The 17,832-nt window shown below is 37.2% G+C and overlaps 1 protein-coding gene across 1 annotated transcript in view; it reads right to left on the bottom strand.

Annotated features, from left to right (window-relative positions):
• Positions 1 to 17,832, bottom strand: part of TRPA1 (transient receptor potential cation channel subfamily A member 1) — a 49,842-nt gene that overhangs the window by 21,884 nt on the left and 10,126 nt on the right. The window contains exons 4-13 of the mRNA XM_060202260.1: positions 10,965 to 11,072; positions 8,704 to 8,812; positions 8,384 to 8,529; positions 7,704 to 7,840; positions 7,375 to 7,423; positions 6,223 to 6,322; positions 5,306 to 5,406; positions 4,373 to 4,542; positions 4,122 to 4,286; positions 725 to 839 (exon numbers count right to left, since the gene is read on the bottom strand). Coding sequence (XP_060058243.1) covers positions 725 to 839; positions 4,122 to 4,286; positions 4,373 to 4,542; positions 5,306 to 5,406; positions 6,223 to 6,322; positions 7,375 to 7,423; positions 7,704 to 7,840; positions 8,384 to 8,529; positions 8,704 to 8,812; positions 10,965 to 11,072 — 1,200 coding nt within the window. The remainder of the gene's footprint in view (positions 1 to 724; positions 840 to 4,121; positions 4,287 to 4,372; positions 4,543 to 5,305; positions 5,407 to 6,222; positions 6,323 to 7,374; positions 7,424 to 7,703; positions 7,841 to 8,383; positions 8,530 to 8,703; positions 8,813 to 10,964; positions 11,073 to 17,832) is intronic.

Here is a 17,832-nt window from a genome sequence, read left to right as displayed (position 1 = left end):
ATTTGAGATTTCCACATGGTTGGACTTTTTTTTTTTTCTTCTGGGAATTCGCTTACTCTGAACTGCCTTTTTTAGATAGAGACAATGAGACAGAATAAGGGAAAGATACTGTTGTGCCAAAGCTTCCTTCAATGCAGGAGAAGCCGGGCTCAAGTGGGGCATGGGCATGGCCAAACACATACACTGTCCCAGGTGAGCTCTTTTGCCAACCCTGCATTTTTTTTCCTTTAAATCATAGGTATTGTATAAGGATTTTACATTTCACTTTTGTTACATAAAGATATGACAAAATAAATGGCAACCCTCTACTTCCGTCAGTTTATTTAGACAATATACAGTTCAATACTTGCTTTCCAGAAAGGGAAGGATAGCATCATCCTAGAATAAAAACTTTTATAAATCAGATCCACTTAGTTTTTATGAAAACTGAGCCCCACCTGCTTCATTTTCTCCCCTGACCAGGTGTCATGAAAATTTCATCATCAATACATGTGCCTATAAATCAGCTTATGAGAAACTGAAGACATCGTCATTGTTGAATACATTTCAGTCTTAGGCATTCTTACTTATTTTTTCACTCTAAGAGCTTATATACTAATATCTCAACAAAAGACTTGTCATGAGGTAAGAATAGGAACATGGTGTTTAGAAAGATGACTTTCCCAATTTTGGCAGTTTTTTCTTGCCCACCTCTCTTGGGCAGGTATGAGGGATTAGTACATACCCCTTCTTCATCGAGTCGGTCTGTGCACTTCAAGTTAGTGTCAAGAATGACTTTCATGGTCTGAGTGTACCCACCCATGGAAGCATGATGCAAAGCAGTCCAGCCATTGTGGTCACTGTTAAAAGCATTAAGAAAAGATTCATGTTACAGACAAAATATAGGAAAGGAAAGCCCTCTTGGCTCTGAAGACAAAATAAAATGTATGCATCTGAGTTATAGCAGCTAACTATTACATATTTACAACTTCTGAGTTAATTTCAAACCAAGTGATTATTAGTAATCTACCTACAAAGTGATTCACACATCATATGTGTGTATGAGGAGACCCATATGTAAGCCTAGTTCTCCCATTTCTGCTACTCTGTTTACTTTTGAATTTCTTGTTTTTCTGTGGTTTCCTGGATCAAATCCAGACCTCATACATGCAAAGTATGAGCTCTACCACTAAGCCTCCTTAACAGTTCTCATGTATTATTTTTTAATTTAGCAGATTGAAATATCAAATTATGTAAATACATTGTAGAACTTGTGGAAATGTGTGAAACAATTTTGCATGTCTGTGTCAGAGATATTTTTAAAGGATGTAAGATAGTTATATGTACTTAAATATTTTAAGTCTTTCATGAAGCATTGTATATAAAATATGTCCATGGGGGGGGTGGCAGTGGCACATCTGGTTAAGTGCACATAGTCCTAAGCTCAAAGATCCATGCAAAGGATCCAGGTTTGAGCCCCCTGGCTCCTCACCTGCACAGAGGACACTTCACAAATGGCAAAGCAGGTCTGCAGGTGTCCATCTTTGTCACTCCTTCTCTCCCTCTCAATTTCTCTCTGTCCTATCCAATAAAAATGGGGGGAAATGGCCACAAGGAGTGGATTCATAGTGCTGGCACCAAGCCCCAGGAGTAACCCTGGAGGCAAAAAAAAAAATTGTCCATGATGATACATCAGTCTTTCACTACAGTAGTGAACAACTGGGACTGCTGCTAATAATGGTGATGCCATACTGGTTTGAGGCTATACTATACTTAACTTAGTGCCACTTATTATTCAGGTAAGAAGGAGAACTTTCCACTTGTGCTCTCAAAGATAGTTAATTCTCTTGGAGAATTCCCTCTCTCACAGGCATTCAAGATGTGAATACAATGAAGATTTGCCAGTTTTCCAAATGAAACATAGAAAAAAGGCAGCATGAGATCCTGGAAAAAATTAACTTCAGTGTTAGTGAGCAACTGTTGTGGATGTGAGAGCTACTTTCCTATTTCAGTTAAGATATAATTAAATGACAGTTCTTTGGTGTGGGTCCTTCTGGGATCCTCTTCTCTACAGGTTTACTGCCTAGTATTTCCATGGAAATTGTAAAGAACTGCACAGAACATTCATTTCATAATTGCATCTATACAACTAGAGAGAGATTGGGAGAGATATCCATGCTGTGACTTAAAGAGAAATTTTATGTCTATCATTTAACAAGTTGAGCAAAAAGGAGTCTTTGTATTTGTATAGTGTGCTTGCACGTGCTCAGGGAAGTCTGTATCCACATAAGTAGATAATAGTAGCACTACAAAGTAAAGTTTAAGTGTTTTGATAACACTTTGAATGAAACCACTTCTACTATTATTCTTATTATTCCTTGGGTGTCCACACTTGAATGATTCCACTGCTCCTGGAAGACTTTACTTTTGTTTTTTCTCTTTTTCCTTTTCTTCTGACAGAAGATAAAAGGGGTACAGGGTACCACAGGACCACAGCACTACTTGCAAAAATTTCCCTTTGCATGGTGTCCTCATGTGGTAGCTGGGGGATTGAACCCAGGCCCTCACTCATGGTAAAGTACGCACCTTATCAAGTGAGTTACCTGCTGAACTTTCCCTCATTAATTATTATTATTTCATTTAAGAATAACACTTAAATTCCATAAGTTTGTATTTTTATTCCCTTTTGATACTTATAAAGTCCTATAGCAGGCAGGTAGAGTTTGGCAGGACTTGACAGTATGTGGTCAAGACTTTGATTAATGGCATATGGCAAAATGATGCTCTGACATTCTTTCTCTTCTCTCTCTCTCTCTCTCTCTCTCTCTCTCTCTCTCTCCATCCCTTCCTTCTTTCCACTCTCCCCACTTTTATCAAATAAAATTAAATAACCATGTGTACAACTTGGTTTCCAGCCTCGCTCCCACCACATTGAAGGAAGCTTTGGTCCTTGGTCTCTTTCCCCTCCTCCCCCTCTCTCTGCCACTTTTTGTCTTAAAATGGATGAATGAATGAATTCTTACAAATAAGAAGCCATACTATAGCAGATTCGGGGACTCTGAAGGAGGCAGAAGCAGTACTGAGAGTGTATGAGTGGCTGGACACCCTATCCTGGAAGAGGAGAATGGTTTGGCAGATGGTGAACTATGCTAACATCTAGCTTAGAAAGATGTAGAACTTCATCCCTATGACAACAACAATCCAATCAATCAACATTACCTCAATGGAGTGATAAAAAAGATGTATACAAGTACACAGCGACTCCAGATCACATCAAATCAATGGGGTTTACAGTCAACAATATTTATATACCTTTCCCATATTAGGGAGCTACTCTCTTCCCTGATCCAGCTTTCTGGTCCTTTTCTAGCCATGACATCATCTCCCCAGACAATAACTTGGATCCACCTGCATATCAGATTTCAGGCTCAGGGAAAAAAAAAAAAAAAAAACCAAAAAAAAAAAAAAACCTAGTAAAGCCACAGGCCCTTTGGAATATAACTAAAATATGCCTACTAGCTACCTACAAAATGGAGACAGCCCCCCCCCCCCCCACACACACACACACACTCTTCATCTGCACTACTCCAGCCTTTAGGTTCATAATTAGTCAACAATTTGTTTGGCTTTACATGTTAACTCTCTTTTCAGCCACCAGGTTCCAGATGCTAGCATGATGCCAACCAGACTTTCCTGGACAGACAACACCACCAATGTGTCCTGGAGCTCCCTCCGCTTCCCCAGAGCCCTGCCCCACTAGGGAAAGAGAGAGGCAGGCTGGGAGTATGGATTGACCTGTCAACGCCCATGTTCAACGGGGAAGCAATTACAGAAACCAGACCTTCCATCTTCTGCATCCATAATGTCCCTTGGTCCGTGCTCCCAGAGGGTTAAAGAATAGGAAAGCTATCAGGGGAGGGGATGGGATACAGAGTTCTGGTGGTTGGAATTCTGTGGAGTTGTACCCCTCTTATCCTATAGTTTTGCCAGTGTTTCCTTTTTATAAATAAAATAAAATAAAATTGAAAAAAAAGTACCCAGTGAAATGGAAACTTAGATATAACTTAAAAATCAAATAGGAAGGACAACTGAAAGTAGACAAGTAATAAGACCAGGTAAGTATTCCAGTCATATAGTCCTACCTGAGAAATAATGCACCTTTTTTCAGAAGAAGTTGAACTACTTTATCATGCCCATTTTTTGCTGCCAGGTGGAGAGGAGTCATTCCATGAAGGTCGCCTTCATTCAGAAGTCTAGTATCGGTTATATCTTGTAGGAGCCTCTGGCAGGTGTTTATGCGCCCATAACTTAAAAAAAAAATGGGTTTAACATTTTCAAGGCAAGTACTAAAAAGAACGAAGACTGGATCAAATGTCACATAACTATCCTTTACCTGGCTGCAAAATGCAGAGGTGATTTCTTATCTTTGTTTTTGGAATGAATGGACACATTAAAGTCAAGTAGGTTATTTACAGAGACGGGCACCCCCTGTCTACAAGCATAATGTAGAGGAGTACACCCATCAATGTCTTCATCCATCACCAGCTCTTTAACATGTTGCATCTAGGGATATTCAAAATATTATTCTTGTGTTAATAGTATTTTCTTGAACTTTTCTGAAGAAGAGTGTTTTTCAACAAAAGTCAATATCAATGTCTGGAAAGCAAAACTATTAACATTGTAGAGCTTAATGTTGATGTACTTTGTTGAGAAGGGTATTAAAGTTACATTCACTTTGGTTTCTATTTGTATAATAAATAGAAATGAATAGCAAATAGGTTGTTTAATCTAACCAACATCAAACAATTTTATTTTTGAAATAGGTAAAGACACATTTTTATTTTTGTATTTTATTATTCATTAGAGACACTGGCAATACTAACATCCATTATAAAACTATGTCATACTTCTGAGATACTTAAAATTCATCGAATATAACTATGGAGATAATGTTTTTAGCCTGTCAACAATTACACTGAATAATTTTTCTTACTTGATGGTAAGTACCACTATTCACCCACAGGCTTGGCTTTCTAATTACATACAATTTATAATGGCCAAACAGCAAAAGAAAGCTTATTCTATAAGTACATATATATAAGTACATATGGGAACCATCTGTTCTTTGAAATTTTACCCCAATGTAACTTATTGTTACCATCATTATCATAATCACTGTTGCAATTAAATATTTAAATACGGCCTCTTTATTTTAATATTCTAGTATCAGTCTTAATAGTAAAAAAACATAGTCAGCAAGATCACATTACCTTTTCTAACACCAACTCAGTTTACAGAAATCCATACATATGCATTACCATATTACCTGCATAAACTCAGGTCGCAAATTTTTTAATCCATAAGGTTGTTGTACAGTTAGATGCAAAAAATTACGTCCAAGATTATCTTTAATATCTACATGTGCACCTAAAAAAAAAGCACAGAAGAAATGTAATCCAAACTATGAACTTTATTGAGTTTTTACTTAAGATTTGTTAAGTTTGTGTGTATGTAAGAGGGTTGGTAGAAAGTTCGCACTCTATTAATATATCAGATCTTGTATTTTAATGCATCAAATATAAACATGGAGATACTGGAGAACAAGAAAGAAGAAGGCAGAGTATCTCTTCTCTTTGTTATCGTCACCCTGATTAGTATTGCAGGAACAGATAGTTATAGTATTTACATCATATAAGGCCAATTTATTAAAATAACTTACATAGGATGCTTATATGGGTCATAATCATTGCTTTATAAATATTAACTACTACTTATCCATAATTTCCTATGGGTTTTCCCCCTCAACAGAGAGAAAATTATTCTAGATCTGTGAAATATTCTATTTGTCATTGTACTTTTTAAAAAAATTGTATTTATTTTCCCTTTTGTTGCCCTTGTTTTTTATTGTTGTTGTAGTTATTATTGTTGTTGTTATTGATGTCGTTGTTGTTGGATAGGACAGAGAGAAATGGAGAAAGGAGGGGGAGACAGAAAGGGGAGAGAAAGATAGACACCTGCAGACCTGCTTCACCGCCTGTGAAGCGACTCCCCTGCAGGTGGGGAGCCGGGGCTTGCGCTTCATGCCATGTGTGCTTAACCCGCTGTACTACCACCTGACTCCCCTGTTTGTCATTGTATTTGTAACAATTGGTGTAATGCCTGGTACACAAGAAAGGTAAATAAGTGTTTATCTAACCCAATTGGTAATAGTTAAGAATGATTTAGTTTGGTCCCTCATGGTACCTTTAGAGAGTAGTAAATTGACAGTATTCCAAGATGCAGAAGCAGTCGCTAATAAAAGTGGAGAACGTCCTTCGGAATCAGTGGCATTAATATCTGCTCCCTAAAATAAAACAATAAATTCAACATAAAGCATATGCACAGACAAATCAGCTTATACTGAAATTTGTAAATAATGTGAATTCACTGGATTAAAATGTCTATAATAATGCTAGCATTCAAGCATATGACTATATGATTGCTTGAAACTGCCATGTAATTCACATGCAGCATCATGAATCAAAGTATTCTTTTATGATTTCAACAGCAAAATAATCTTCATCTTTTGATTATAACAAATATATGCTATTACTCAAGCCATAAAATTAGATCAAATGTTATCCAGCAATAGTTCAATAATAAATTCATAATAAATCTTCCAGATTGAATGTGTATAATTTTCAAAAGCAGCCCATAAGAAACTTAAAAAAACTACTTTATCTGCAACAGACAACTGAAATAAGTGAATTGAAATCATTTAGATGGGAAAATGTAGCCAAATATTTGAGAAAATCTGTATGTACAAATCACATAGTGTCTATAATTCTAAAAAAATACTCACTAATATTTACCACTACATGCTATGCTTGTGTTTGCTATGTCAGGAAATAAAGCCTTTTTATTAAAATGTATACAAAATATTATCTTTTAGAGTGGGCGATAAAAACAGCAATATCCCAGCTGTGAATCCTTTTTCTTTTGAGACCCTCTGAATATAGATGACTATGGCAGAGGTCTGTCCTTTGAAAGTGATGATGGTCTATGAGGTTCTACAACTTTATTGCCAAGTGAAGAAGTCTGTATTTGCAAAAAAAATCATGCATGACAACTATACTAAAATGTGTTATCCTGGGCTCTTTCTATGTAAACAGCATAATTTCAATAGTTGCTGTTGACAACAAAAATATGTTACAGAATATCGCACTATACTCATTGCTGATATGGTGATGTCTAGGTAAATATACATTTATCCACAAATAGGTCTTATCAAAATTTCACTTAAAAGCTGACATACTCCACTGCTTAGAGTGAAAAAGGTTCTCTGTGCTTTCATTTGTAATAAACCTTTCCAACTAAAATAGTAATAGAAAATAAATCTGTTAATGGAATAGTTACCACTGAAATTAAGTAGTCTGCTAATTCATGGTGGTCAAATAATGAGACCCTGTGGAAAGAAAATTATAATCATATTAAGGTATCACTGATAGAAACATATATTATAAAGCTACTATATTCAGAAGGTCAGTTTAAATGATCATTCAATAACATGATAAAACTTTGTGCTAAAACTTTGGCAATAAATCTATTACTGATTCTTATTAGGACATTAAAAAAAAGGGAAAGATTTCAAATCCACAGGTAGAATGAGGTGTAGGATTGCCCTCATTTTTCATAGGAGTGTCTATAGGACAAAATGTATGAAAAAAATTACATAGGAAACTTGCCTGTGCAATAGTGTCTCCTGGTTTCCATCCACTGCATTGACAATATCACTGTTACCAGAATAGGACGATATCATCAACTTAACAATCTCTGTGGCTCCCTGGGTGGCAGCAAAATGAAGGGCTGTACACTTCCCATTCTGTAAAGCAATTGGACACCAGAATCAGTGTTTATATCCCAATGTATGGATACAGTCTAAATTCAGCTAAAAGAGTTCTGTTTTTTTTTTCTTTCCAGGTCAACAAACTCAAGGAATACAGAATTTAATATTATGAATAGTAATCAGTTTCATCTATTGAAAAGCATCAATATAAAAATCATAGGTAGCAATTTTATTTCCTTGTACTTTGACAGTTGTTGGCTGCTCTGACAGCACTCCTACTCTCAGTATCAGTGGCATTATCATTACACTCTGTATTTGTGCTTGCAATTATTTTGGTTAGCTATCAAAAGTTTTCATACATACTATTGTTTGAGAACTTCTCTTGTTCTGTTTACATTAATATCAAGAATAGCAACTTTTTCCATCTAAGTAAACTATAAAAACTATAAAGAATTTTGGAAAACAATTTATGCCATAAAAATATGTAGACTAAGAATAGTTGGGGCCCGGAGGTAGCACAGCAGGCTAAGCTCACAGGGCGTGAAGTGCAAGGAGCCATGTAAGAATAGTTATATTTACCTCCATTAGGTCCAACTGTGCACCATTGTCTAAGCACATTTTAATCATTTCTAAGTCTCCACTTTGAACTGCCATGTGGAGAGGGCTAGACCGCCCATTATTCACAAAGTTAATATGAGAATGCCTTTTATATCCATGGTCTTCACCTTTAGAAGAAAATAAAAATTCAGAATGACAAATATAAATGAACAGATTTTTTTAAGTTAGGAAATTTAGACATTTGTATAACTTCTATTAAAAGTATATCAAAATTTATCAAATGAATCATATCCTTCATAGAAGACTCTTATGGTATATTATATAGGAAAGCTTCTACTCACCGTACTTTAATATTATTTCCATGCATTTTTTGGCACCAGAAAATGCAGCCTGGTGAACAGGGTAACCTCCCCACTTATTTGCCTTACATGGCTTAGCTCCTTTATTTAACTGGAGGAAAAGAAAAACCATATATTAAATGGCAGAAGCTAATCCCAAGTAATAAGGATGGAGAATGGAGAAAAATTCAGTGTGAAGAAGTGAACATTACTTCTAATCTCACCTTCTAAGGGAAAAAATGGTGTTATATTTTAGAAGACAATATACAGAATTTTATTTTATTTTATTTTACTGCCACTAGGGCTATTGTTGGAGCTTGATGCCTATACAGATGAATCCACAATTCACTGTTCTGTTTCTGCTGGATTTTTTTAAAGAATTATTTTTACTTTTTATTTTGATAAGACAAGGAGAAATTGAGAGGGGCATGGGGATCAATAGAGAGGGAGGGAGACACCTGAAGAACTGCATAGCAGTTTGTTAAACCCCCACCTGCAGGTTGGATCAAAGGCTTGAACCCTGGTCCTTTATACATGGTTAATGTGTGTGCTCAACCCAGTGCACTACTGACCAGCACTATTTTGTCTAATTTCATTGGCAAAGTAATTTTATGTGTATAAGTTGAATCATGTTGATCAAAAGCAGTTTTAAACCAAACTATTAATATTTTAGGAAAAAGCAATTTTAGACAGTTTTTAAAAAAGATTCATGTTAATGAGAGAGAGAGAGAGAGAGAGAGAGAGAGAATGAATATCAAAGACCAGGGGGCAACGCTTGGCTCTGGCTTATAATGGTGTTAGTTATTGAACCTGGGACCTCTGAGATTCAGGAATGACTCTGGTTCTCTACCATTATAATATCTAGCACTATTAATGAAAATAAAATTTTAGCAATTATATATCTCATTTGGGGGTACACAAAGTCTTATATAATGAATCCATATTATTGAACTTGAATTTTTACATTTTTCCTTCTAATATATATATATATATGTATATATGTGTATATATATAATATAATATATATATAATTTATCTTTTTCTTGGGGTGGTTGAGAGGAAAATTGGATAATAAATGATAACCTGAATAACATGCAAGTGATTAGGAAATATTTGAGGGACCCAGGCATTAGAGCATCTGGTTGAGTGTACATGTTATCATGTATAAGGCCTGGGATTAATAAGCCCTGGGATTCAAGCCCCTGCTCCCCACCTGCAATAGGGAAGTTACATGAGTGTTGCAGCAGGTGTGCAGGTCTATCTCTCTATCTTCTACCTGCTCTCAATTACTCTCTGATCTATCAAATACAATTTTTAAAAAAGAATAAATGGCCATGGGAAGCAGTGGAAGAAGAGAAATATTTGAAAGGATATTACTCTGTTATTCACTGGAATTCTGCCACCAAGATTGGAGGAGACTACAAAGGAGCAGGAGTCCTGCACTTAGATGAAGATCTCCAGAATTTATAAACCACATCAGAAATTCTCACCATAAAAAACAACTCTACTTTTAGAGCTTCTCCCTTAGCTATTCTATCACCAGGCCTCCCCTTTAAAAAAATCTAAGACAGTAACTTCTTATCTTGGAAACATGAATGGCTATATTGCACTTGGCTTTTATTTCATGGGTCCAATAATAACTCTGCAGTTAACTATATTGGATATTCCTTGGACAATGCAAAAACTCAGAATCCAAAGTATAGTCGTAGTATAATACATAGGCTATTAATTGTGTACTTCAGCCTGACCACTAGTTTCAGCTCAAACTGTTTTGTATATTTTCTTTTCACTTTGATTTTCTCTCTTGTTATTTAACAGTGGTCTTTTATTGTTAGCTTACCTTTTGGTTTTCTATAAGCAATCTTAGATCATTCACAATTTAAGAGGTGTGCACAAATATAAAAACCACAGAGAACTATTTTTCTTTACTTTTATTTATCTTTTTAGACTTTATTATACTTGATAGAAAAAAAATTGAGAGGTATGGGGAGGTAGAGAGGAAGAGAGAGACAGAGAGACACCTGCTGTATTGATTCACCACTTGTGAAGATTTTTCTCTGCCAGTGGGGATCAGGGCTCAAATCTGAGTCTTTGTGCATGGTAATATGTGCACTTAACCAAGTGTACCACCGCCCAGCCCTGAGAACTGTCTCTCTGTTGTTGTTCTTTGTGTTTTAAACTTTGCAAATAATATAAATGGAAAGCTATTAACACAACAATAATCACTAATGAATGAAACCAAAAGGTGTGATTGAAATACAAACCAAAATTTGTAGTGCTTCACTATTGTCTTTGGAACAAGCAATTATCACAGCTGTGTTTCCATTTTCTCCTTCCAAATTAAGATTAGTGTTGCTGTGCTCAGTTAAGACCTGCACAAAAGATGGGAATAATTTGTGAAAAAGTTGAAGCTGCGTTTTTTAAAATATAACATTTGTCCTTTACTTATTTATAAGTTATCGACTATAAACTTTCCTGTGCCAGGGACCATGTGCTCATTCATCTGTTTTCAATCTTTTCCCCAAGAGAATCTGGTACATAATGTTGCACACATAGTGAGTGCTAAGTAAACTTTTAAGATGACATTAACTTATATATCATATCAATTAAAATAATATAGAATCAAGTAAGAACTATAGATACTGGTCAACATAGCTTACTAAATCCTCCTTGCTTATCTTAAGTGAACTGTGTTAGCTAACATCCTCAAAAAAAGCTAAGCTTTTGGAGTTATTTGTAATGTATGGGTAGGAGAAAGAGGAAGGGAGGGAGAAAAAAAGAGAAAAGAGGAAGAGAGTGAAAAAGGAATAGTTTTTTTAATTTCCTGTTCCAATAATTATTTTTCTTCCTATTATCTAGAAAGTATTTTCAAAAATGTAAATAAGCAGTCCATTTTGTTTACTAGAAGGAGAATTTCATAGAACACTGTTGGGAAATTGTGAGGATGTGGTTGAGCTTGGCAGGGCTTGACTTGAGGGGACATCCATCCTCTCTTCTTATTAGACTCCTTGCCTCACAAAGCACCCTACATTCCAGATACTATGGCCTGCTCCCTAATTATCTACATAATCATTGTTTTGCCTGAAAGATCCCCACTCATTCCATTCCTTTGATCTATCTTCTTTCTACCCTCCCTGCCTGCAGGATATTATTAATCCTACCAATTAAAACCCTCACAACAGTTGCTAAGGAAGTTCCTACTTTTCCCAGCCCCTTTTCCTTTCTCTGCCCCTTTCCTAGCCCTTTCCATTTCCAACTTGCCACTTCTGGATGAGACCTTTAAAAGCCTGGGCTCTCTGATCAATAAAGGATCGAATTGCCTTGCCACCACGATTCTGTTCCTGAGTCATCTCTCTCACATCTCTGAGTGAGTAGCAGCCCAGGCTGGCTCCGGTCATGTTCTCTCCAACTCAGAGAGTATGTGCCCAGGAAGTGGCACCACCATGCTAGCCTGGCAAAACACTAGTATAGATTAATTCAATTCATTCAAATTTAAACTGAAACAGAAATTTATTCTATAAGAAAATATCATTCCTAATACAATGGTTTACCAATTTTCTAACAGAAATTAATTGAAGCTTCTTTATCCTCATCAGCTGGTGGTTTCCAGCTGACTCCTGGCCAACAATCTATAGAACTTCAGTCTTTATTTTATATCAAATCTAAAAATAGTAGTCTCATATAAATATCTCTTCCGAGGACAAAATCTTTAAGTGAATCAACTAGCTCTGCCCATGGGGTAGCTTGCTTTCTGTCCCTACAACTGTGCTGAACTATCAAGCTGTGTACTGTGACTCCAGTCTGATCTCTTTATCTTTTGCCAAAACCACAAAGGATCCACCACAGTCTGGGAAGGCATGATTCAGCACATCAGAAGACCTGATGTCTCCAGCCTCCCCTCTGCTTTGACCTGGAACCACTTCCTGGTTTTCCAGTTCTCTTTCTCTCTTTGTAAGTGTTCTTTGAAAATTAAAACGTAGGGGTTATTTGAGTATAACTTCTGCCTCCATTTCAGGTTCAAATGATACATTATTATTTTTATTATTTTTTTTCTTATCTGAGAAAGATAAGAGAAAAAAAGGAAAGATACCCAAAAGTAGTAACAGAAGTGACTTAGAAAGAAAATGAAAACAAGACCACTGAAAAAACTAGGAAGGAAAAAAATGTGATGATTATGGGCCCCAGATCACATCAGATTGATGGGGTTTACAGTCAACAATATTTATACCCCTTTCCCATATTAGGGAGCTACTCTCTTCCCTGATCCAGCTTTCTGGCCCTTTTTCCAGCCATAACATCTTCTCCTCAGATAATAATTTGGATCCACCTGCATATCAGATTTCAGGCTCAGGGGAAAGAAAAAAAAACTAGTATAGCCACAGGCCCTTTGGAATATAATAAAATATGCTCACTAGCAATCTACAAAACAGAGAACCCCCCACCCCCAAATCTTCATCTGCATTATTCCAGCCTTTAAGTTCATGATTAGCTTTACAATTTTTTTGGCTTTACATGTTAACTCTCTTTTCAACCATCAGGTTCCAGATGCTAGCATGATGCCAACCAGACTTCCCTGGACAGACAACCCCACCAATGTGTCCTGGAGCTCTGCTTCCCCAGAACCCGCCCCACGAGGGAAAGAGAGAGAGAGAGGCAGGCTGAGAGTATGGATCGACCTGTCAATGCCGATGTTCAGCAGGGAAGCAGTTACAGAAGCCAGACCTTTCACCTTTTGCATCCCACAATGATCTTGGTCCATACTTCCAGAGGGTTAAATAGGAAAACTATCAGTGGAGGCGGTGAGATACAGGGTTCTGGTGGTGGGAATTGTGTGGAGTTGTACCCTTCTTATCCTATGGTTTTGTCAGTGTTACAGTTTTATAAATTAAAAAAAGGTAAAATAAAATAAATTAAAAACAACAACAAAAATAGAAAAAACAAATTCAATAATAGCTTACCAATAAAAAATTTAAAAAAAAGAAAATTGGGAAGTTGGGCGGTAGTACAGCAGGTTAAGTGCACATGGCACAATGCACAAGGACCAGCCTAAGAATCCCAGTTTGAGGCACCCAGTTGTAGCCCGCGGCTCCCCACCTGCAGGGGAATCACTTCATAGGTGGTGTATCAGGTCTGCAGGAGTCAAGCTTTCTCTCCCCCTCTCTGTCTTCCCCTCCTCTCTCTATTTCTCTCTGTCCTATCCAACAATGCTGACATCAATAACAGTAACTATAGTAATAAAACAAGAAGGGCAAAAAAAGGGAAAATAAATAAGTAAATATTAAAAAATTTAAAAGTAGGGGTTATTTGAGTATAACTTCTGCCTCCATTTCAGGTTCAAATGATAAAAATGAACCTCATTATTTTTCTTATCTGAGAGAGATAAGAGGAAAAAAGGAAAGATACCCAGAAGTAATAATAGGGGTGACTTAGAAAGGAAATGAAGATAAGACCATTGAAAAAACTAGGAAGGAAAAAAATGTGTTATACACACATAGGTAACAGAGAGCTGCAGACTCAGCCAGATCAGTGACATTGGGAGAACTACTGCAGTCTCTAATGGAGGGGACAGAAACACAGCACTCTGGTGATGGGAACTGTTTGGAATCATACCCCTATTATTTTACAATTTTATAAGTCAATGGTGAATCAATAAAAAATAAATCTGAATAAATAAAAAAATGAGCCTCCCCTTTTCCTGAAAATGCTTGATGGAGTGACAGTGTTTTAACTTTATGTGCCACTAAGCAGTGGGGCAACATCCAGCTCTGGTCATTTCACAAAACTCTAGTGTGTAAAGTAACTCATTAAAATCTGTTGGACTGGGGCCAGTCAGTAGTGCATTTGGTTAAGTGCACATGGTGCAAAGCACAAGGACCGCATAAGGATCCGGGTTCGAGCCCCCAGCTCCCCACTTGCAGGGCGATTATTTCAGTGGAGGTGAAGCAGGTCTGCAGGTGTCTATCTTTCTCTCCCCCTCTCTGTCTTCCCCTCCTCTCTCTATTTCTCTCTGTCCTATACAATGACGACAAGGACAAGGAAATGGGAAAAATGGCCTCCAGGAGCAGTGGATTCATAGTGCAGGCACTGAGCCCCCAGCGATAACCCTGGAGGCAAATATATAGATTTGTAGGAAGTACAACCTGGGAGGTAGCACAGTGGATAAAGTATCAGGTGTTCAGGCATAAGGTACTGACTTCAATCTCTGGCACTGCATGTGCCAATGCGATGCCCTGGTTCTCCTCCTCTCTTTCACAAATAAATCTTTTTTAAAAAATAAAATCTGTAGGAAGAGATTTTTCTCTCTTTGTCCCCTTAGAGTCATAGATGTATATCATTTAGTAAAGTGTGATTCTTACACTGTTATAGGCGGACTCTTTCACACAGTTGAATTGTATGTGACAGGGGTCCCAAAGAGAGCAACTAAACTGTGTAGTCATCTAACATTTGGTCATGACCAGGCAAGTCTGGAAGGTCTGTGGATGAAGCCTCAGGGATCCCTTTGATGAGAATTCAAGAAACCTCTTGGGATGGTTAAACTACTGAATAATTTGAGGATAATTTGCAAGAACTAAGACTTCTGGGCTCTTGAGAAACAAGGCTACCTCCTCACTCCCCGCCAGTGTGCTCCAGGTCTCCTGCGTATGCTCTGTAGCAACAATTATTTTCATATTATAACTTGATAGGAAGCAGGACAAGGTTTTTGATAAGGATTCCAGAGTGTACAATGGAAAGGCACTGTAAATTGACCAGAGCCGCTGAGGCACAGGCCTGACCTATAGAGAGAACAGACAGAAACCGGTCTAGAGGAATCCTATTTCCGAGGACACAGCAAGGTGCCCCCAAAGTCACCCTCTATTTTCTTCATTTCTGGTATAATGGGGAGTAGGGGTCAGGTTGAAAATGTTTGGGGAGCTGGGAAGACAGCATAGTGGTTATGTGATAGGTTTGCCTGCCTGAGATTCCATGGTCCTAGGTTCAATCCCTTCTTCCACTATCAGCCAGAGATGAGCAGTAGGACTCTGTCTTTCTACCTGTGTGTATCTTTCTTACTGCATATCTCTCATTAAAATAAACAAATATATAGTTTTTTTCATGGAGGGCACATGCCTAGCCACACGTGAGTTCCAGATTCTAGTACTGGCAGCACATGGGGGATGCTGTAGCCCTGGAGGGAGTTCTGTTGCTATGATCTCTCGGTCTCTATCTCTTGCTCTATATATGTGTGTGATCAAATAGTCCAGGATGGTAAAAGTGGAAGACCCCAGCTATGCTAAACAATAAATTAATGGTTGAGGAGAGCATGGAAGGGAAAGAATTTCAATTCTGTTGTAATGCATTTGTGAGCCTTGAAGGTGTCAGATTTCTAATTAGCAATAAACTTTCCAACTGTTACTTATCTTTGAAATCCCAAATCAAGCATTTAGAATCAAGATTAATAAAGTCAATGGGCATTTGTTTCTAAAAAAAAAACAGTCTTCAAAGGAAGCATTAGAGCTCCTTGGGGAAACACCTGACATCTCTTGGGGGATGCCAACAATCATCAAAGGCTCAAACCAGATGATACAGAAGAGGCACCTGGCTCATGAATAATGCAGATGTTATTCTGTTACCAAAGGCCTTCGTAATAATTTCCTCAAGGGGCTTCCCTAATTCATTTTGGGTACTAATACTTAGGCTCTCTCCTTTTTCAGCCAGAACCTCTATTTTCACATTCACTCATTCATTAGCCATGATTTGCCAGTAGCTTTGATGGTTAGAGATAGTTGAACCTCTCACTCACAATTTCCTCTCAAGGAAAGCCAGCCCATGGGGGACAAAAGCACATTACATTTTTATTACAATATCATGCTTGGGGGAAGCTTCAGTAATGTGGTATCTTTCCCTCTCTCCCATTCTCTCTGTCTCTGCCTCTTCCTTTCTATCTGAAAAAAGTTATCCTAGAATAGTGAAATCCCTGTGACAACAGTCTATGTATATCTATAATGTATATAGGTCACCACCTAACCTGTATTTTCCCTTTTCTTTTTTTAATTATTTATTTTTATATTGAAGAACTGCATCTTGACAGTGTCAGTAGATATATTATTTGCTAAAAATTATGATAGAGTTATATACATTTTACAATGGGAAAACAAGAGAGAGGGCTCCTTTCAAATCCTCTATTTCAAGATTAAAAGAATCAAGGATTCAGGAGACTGAGAGAAAGGTGTTTGGACTAAAGGGAACATGAACATCATAGATATCTCTGAAATATATTAGATGATTTAGAAGGAAAGTAGGTTTTGTTATATTCACATTTTTTTGAGAGCCAGGACCTCATTCATACATGATTTCACCTGTGTTATTCTTTTTTTTTCATTCACATTGAAAAGGAAACAGAGACTGAGAGGAAGCGCTAACACACTACCAGAGCTCCCTCTTGTGCTTTGTTAACTTTCACGTGATCCTGGGGTCCAATCCTAGGCCATGCATATAGCAAGGCATATATCCTACCTGGTGAGTGCTCTCTCTCTTACCAGGTGTGGTTGGATTGGACCAAATAAGGGCCTCAACATTTGTATGTTAAAATCATAGTCCCCAATGAAATGACACTAAGGAAGTGGGGCCTTTTAATGCTTTGATTATTAAAGCAGAGCACTCATGACTAAAATCAGTGTCCTAGACATATAGAAAGTTCTCTGATACCTTCAGTCAGGAGGAAAGTTTGCAAGGACTGAGTGAGATCACATTTTTTTTATAACTAGGAATTAGACCTTCATCAGACATAAAATCTGCCACTGATATCTTGGTATTTCCAGAACTGTGAAGAATAAATGTTTGCTGTTCAAGCCAGTAGCCTATTATATTTTGCTATAGCTGCTGATGTTTGCTATATCATGAACTAGCATGATAGCATTATGGTATTGTCTCTAAAGGAAAACATATGGTAAGTTTTAAATTACTTAACTTAGAAATGACTTTCTTTTTTTTTACTTTATTTTTCCTTTTTTAAAAAATTTTTATATTATTTTTATTTATTGGATAGAGACAGCCAGAAATTGAGAGGGGAGAGGAACGAAGAAAGGGAGACAGAGAGACACCTGCAGACCTACTTCATCACTTGTAAAGCTTCCCCCCTGCAGGTAGGCACCA

Source organism: Erinaceus europaeus, chromosome 1 (genome assembly GCF_950295315.1).
Source record: "Erinaceus europaeus chromosome 1, mEriEur2.1, whole genome shotgun sequence".
In the NCBI taxonomy this organism is placed as follows: Eukaryota; Metazoa; Chordata; class Mammalia; order Eulipotyphla; family Erinaceidae; genus Erinaceus; species Erinaceus europaeus.
Note: the sequence above shows the minus strand (reverse complement) of the source record. Positions and strands in the feature narration are given on the sequence as shown.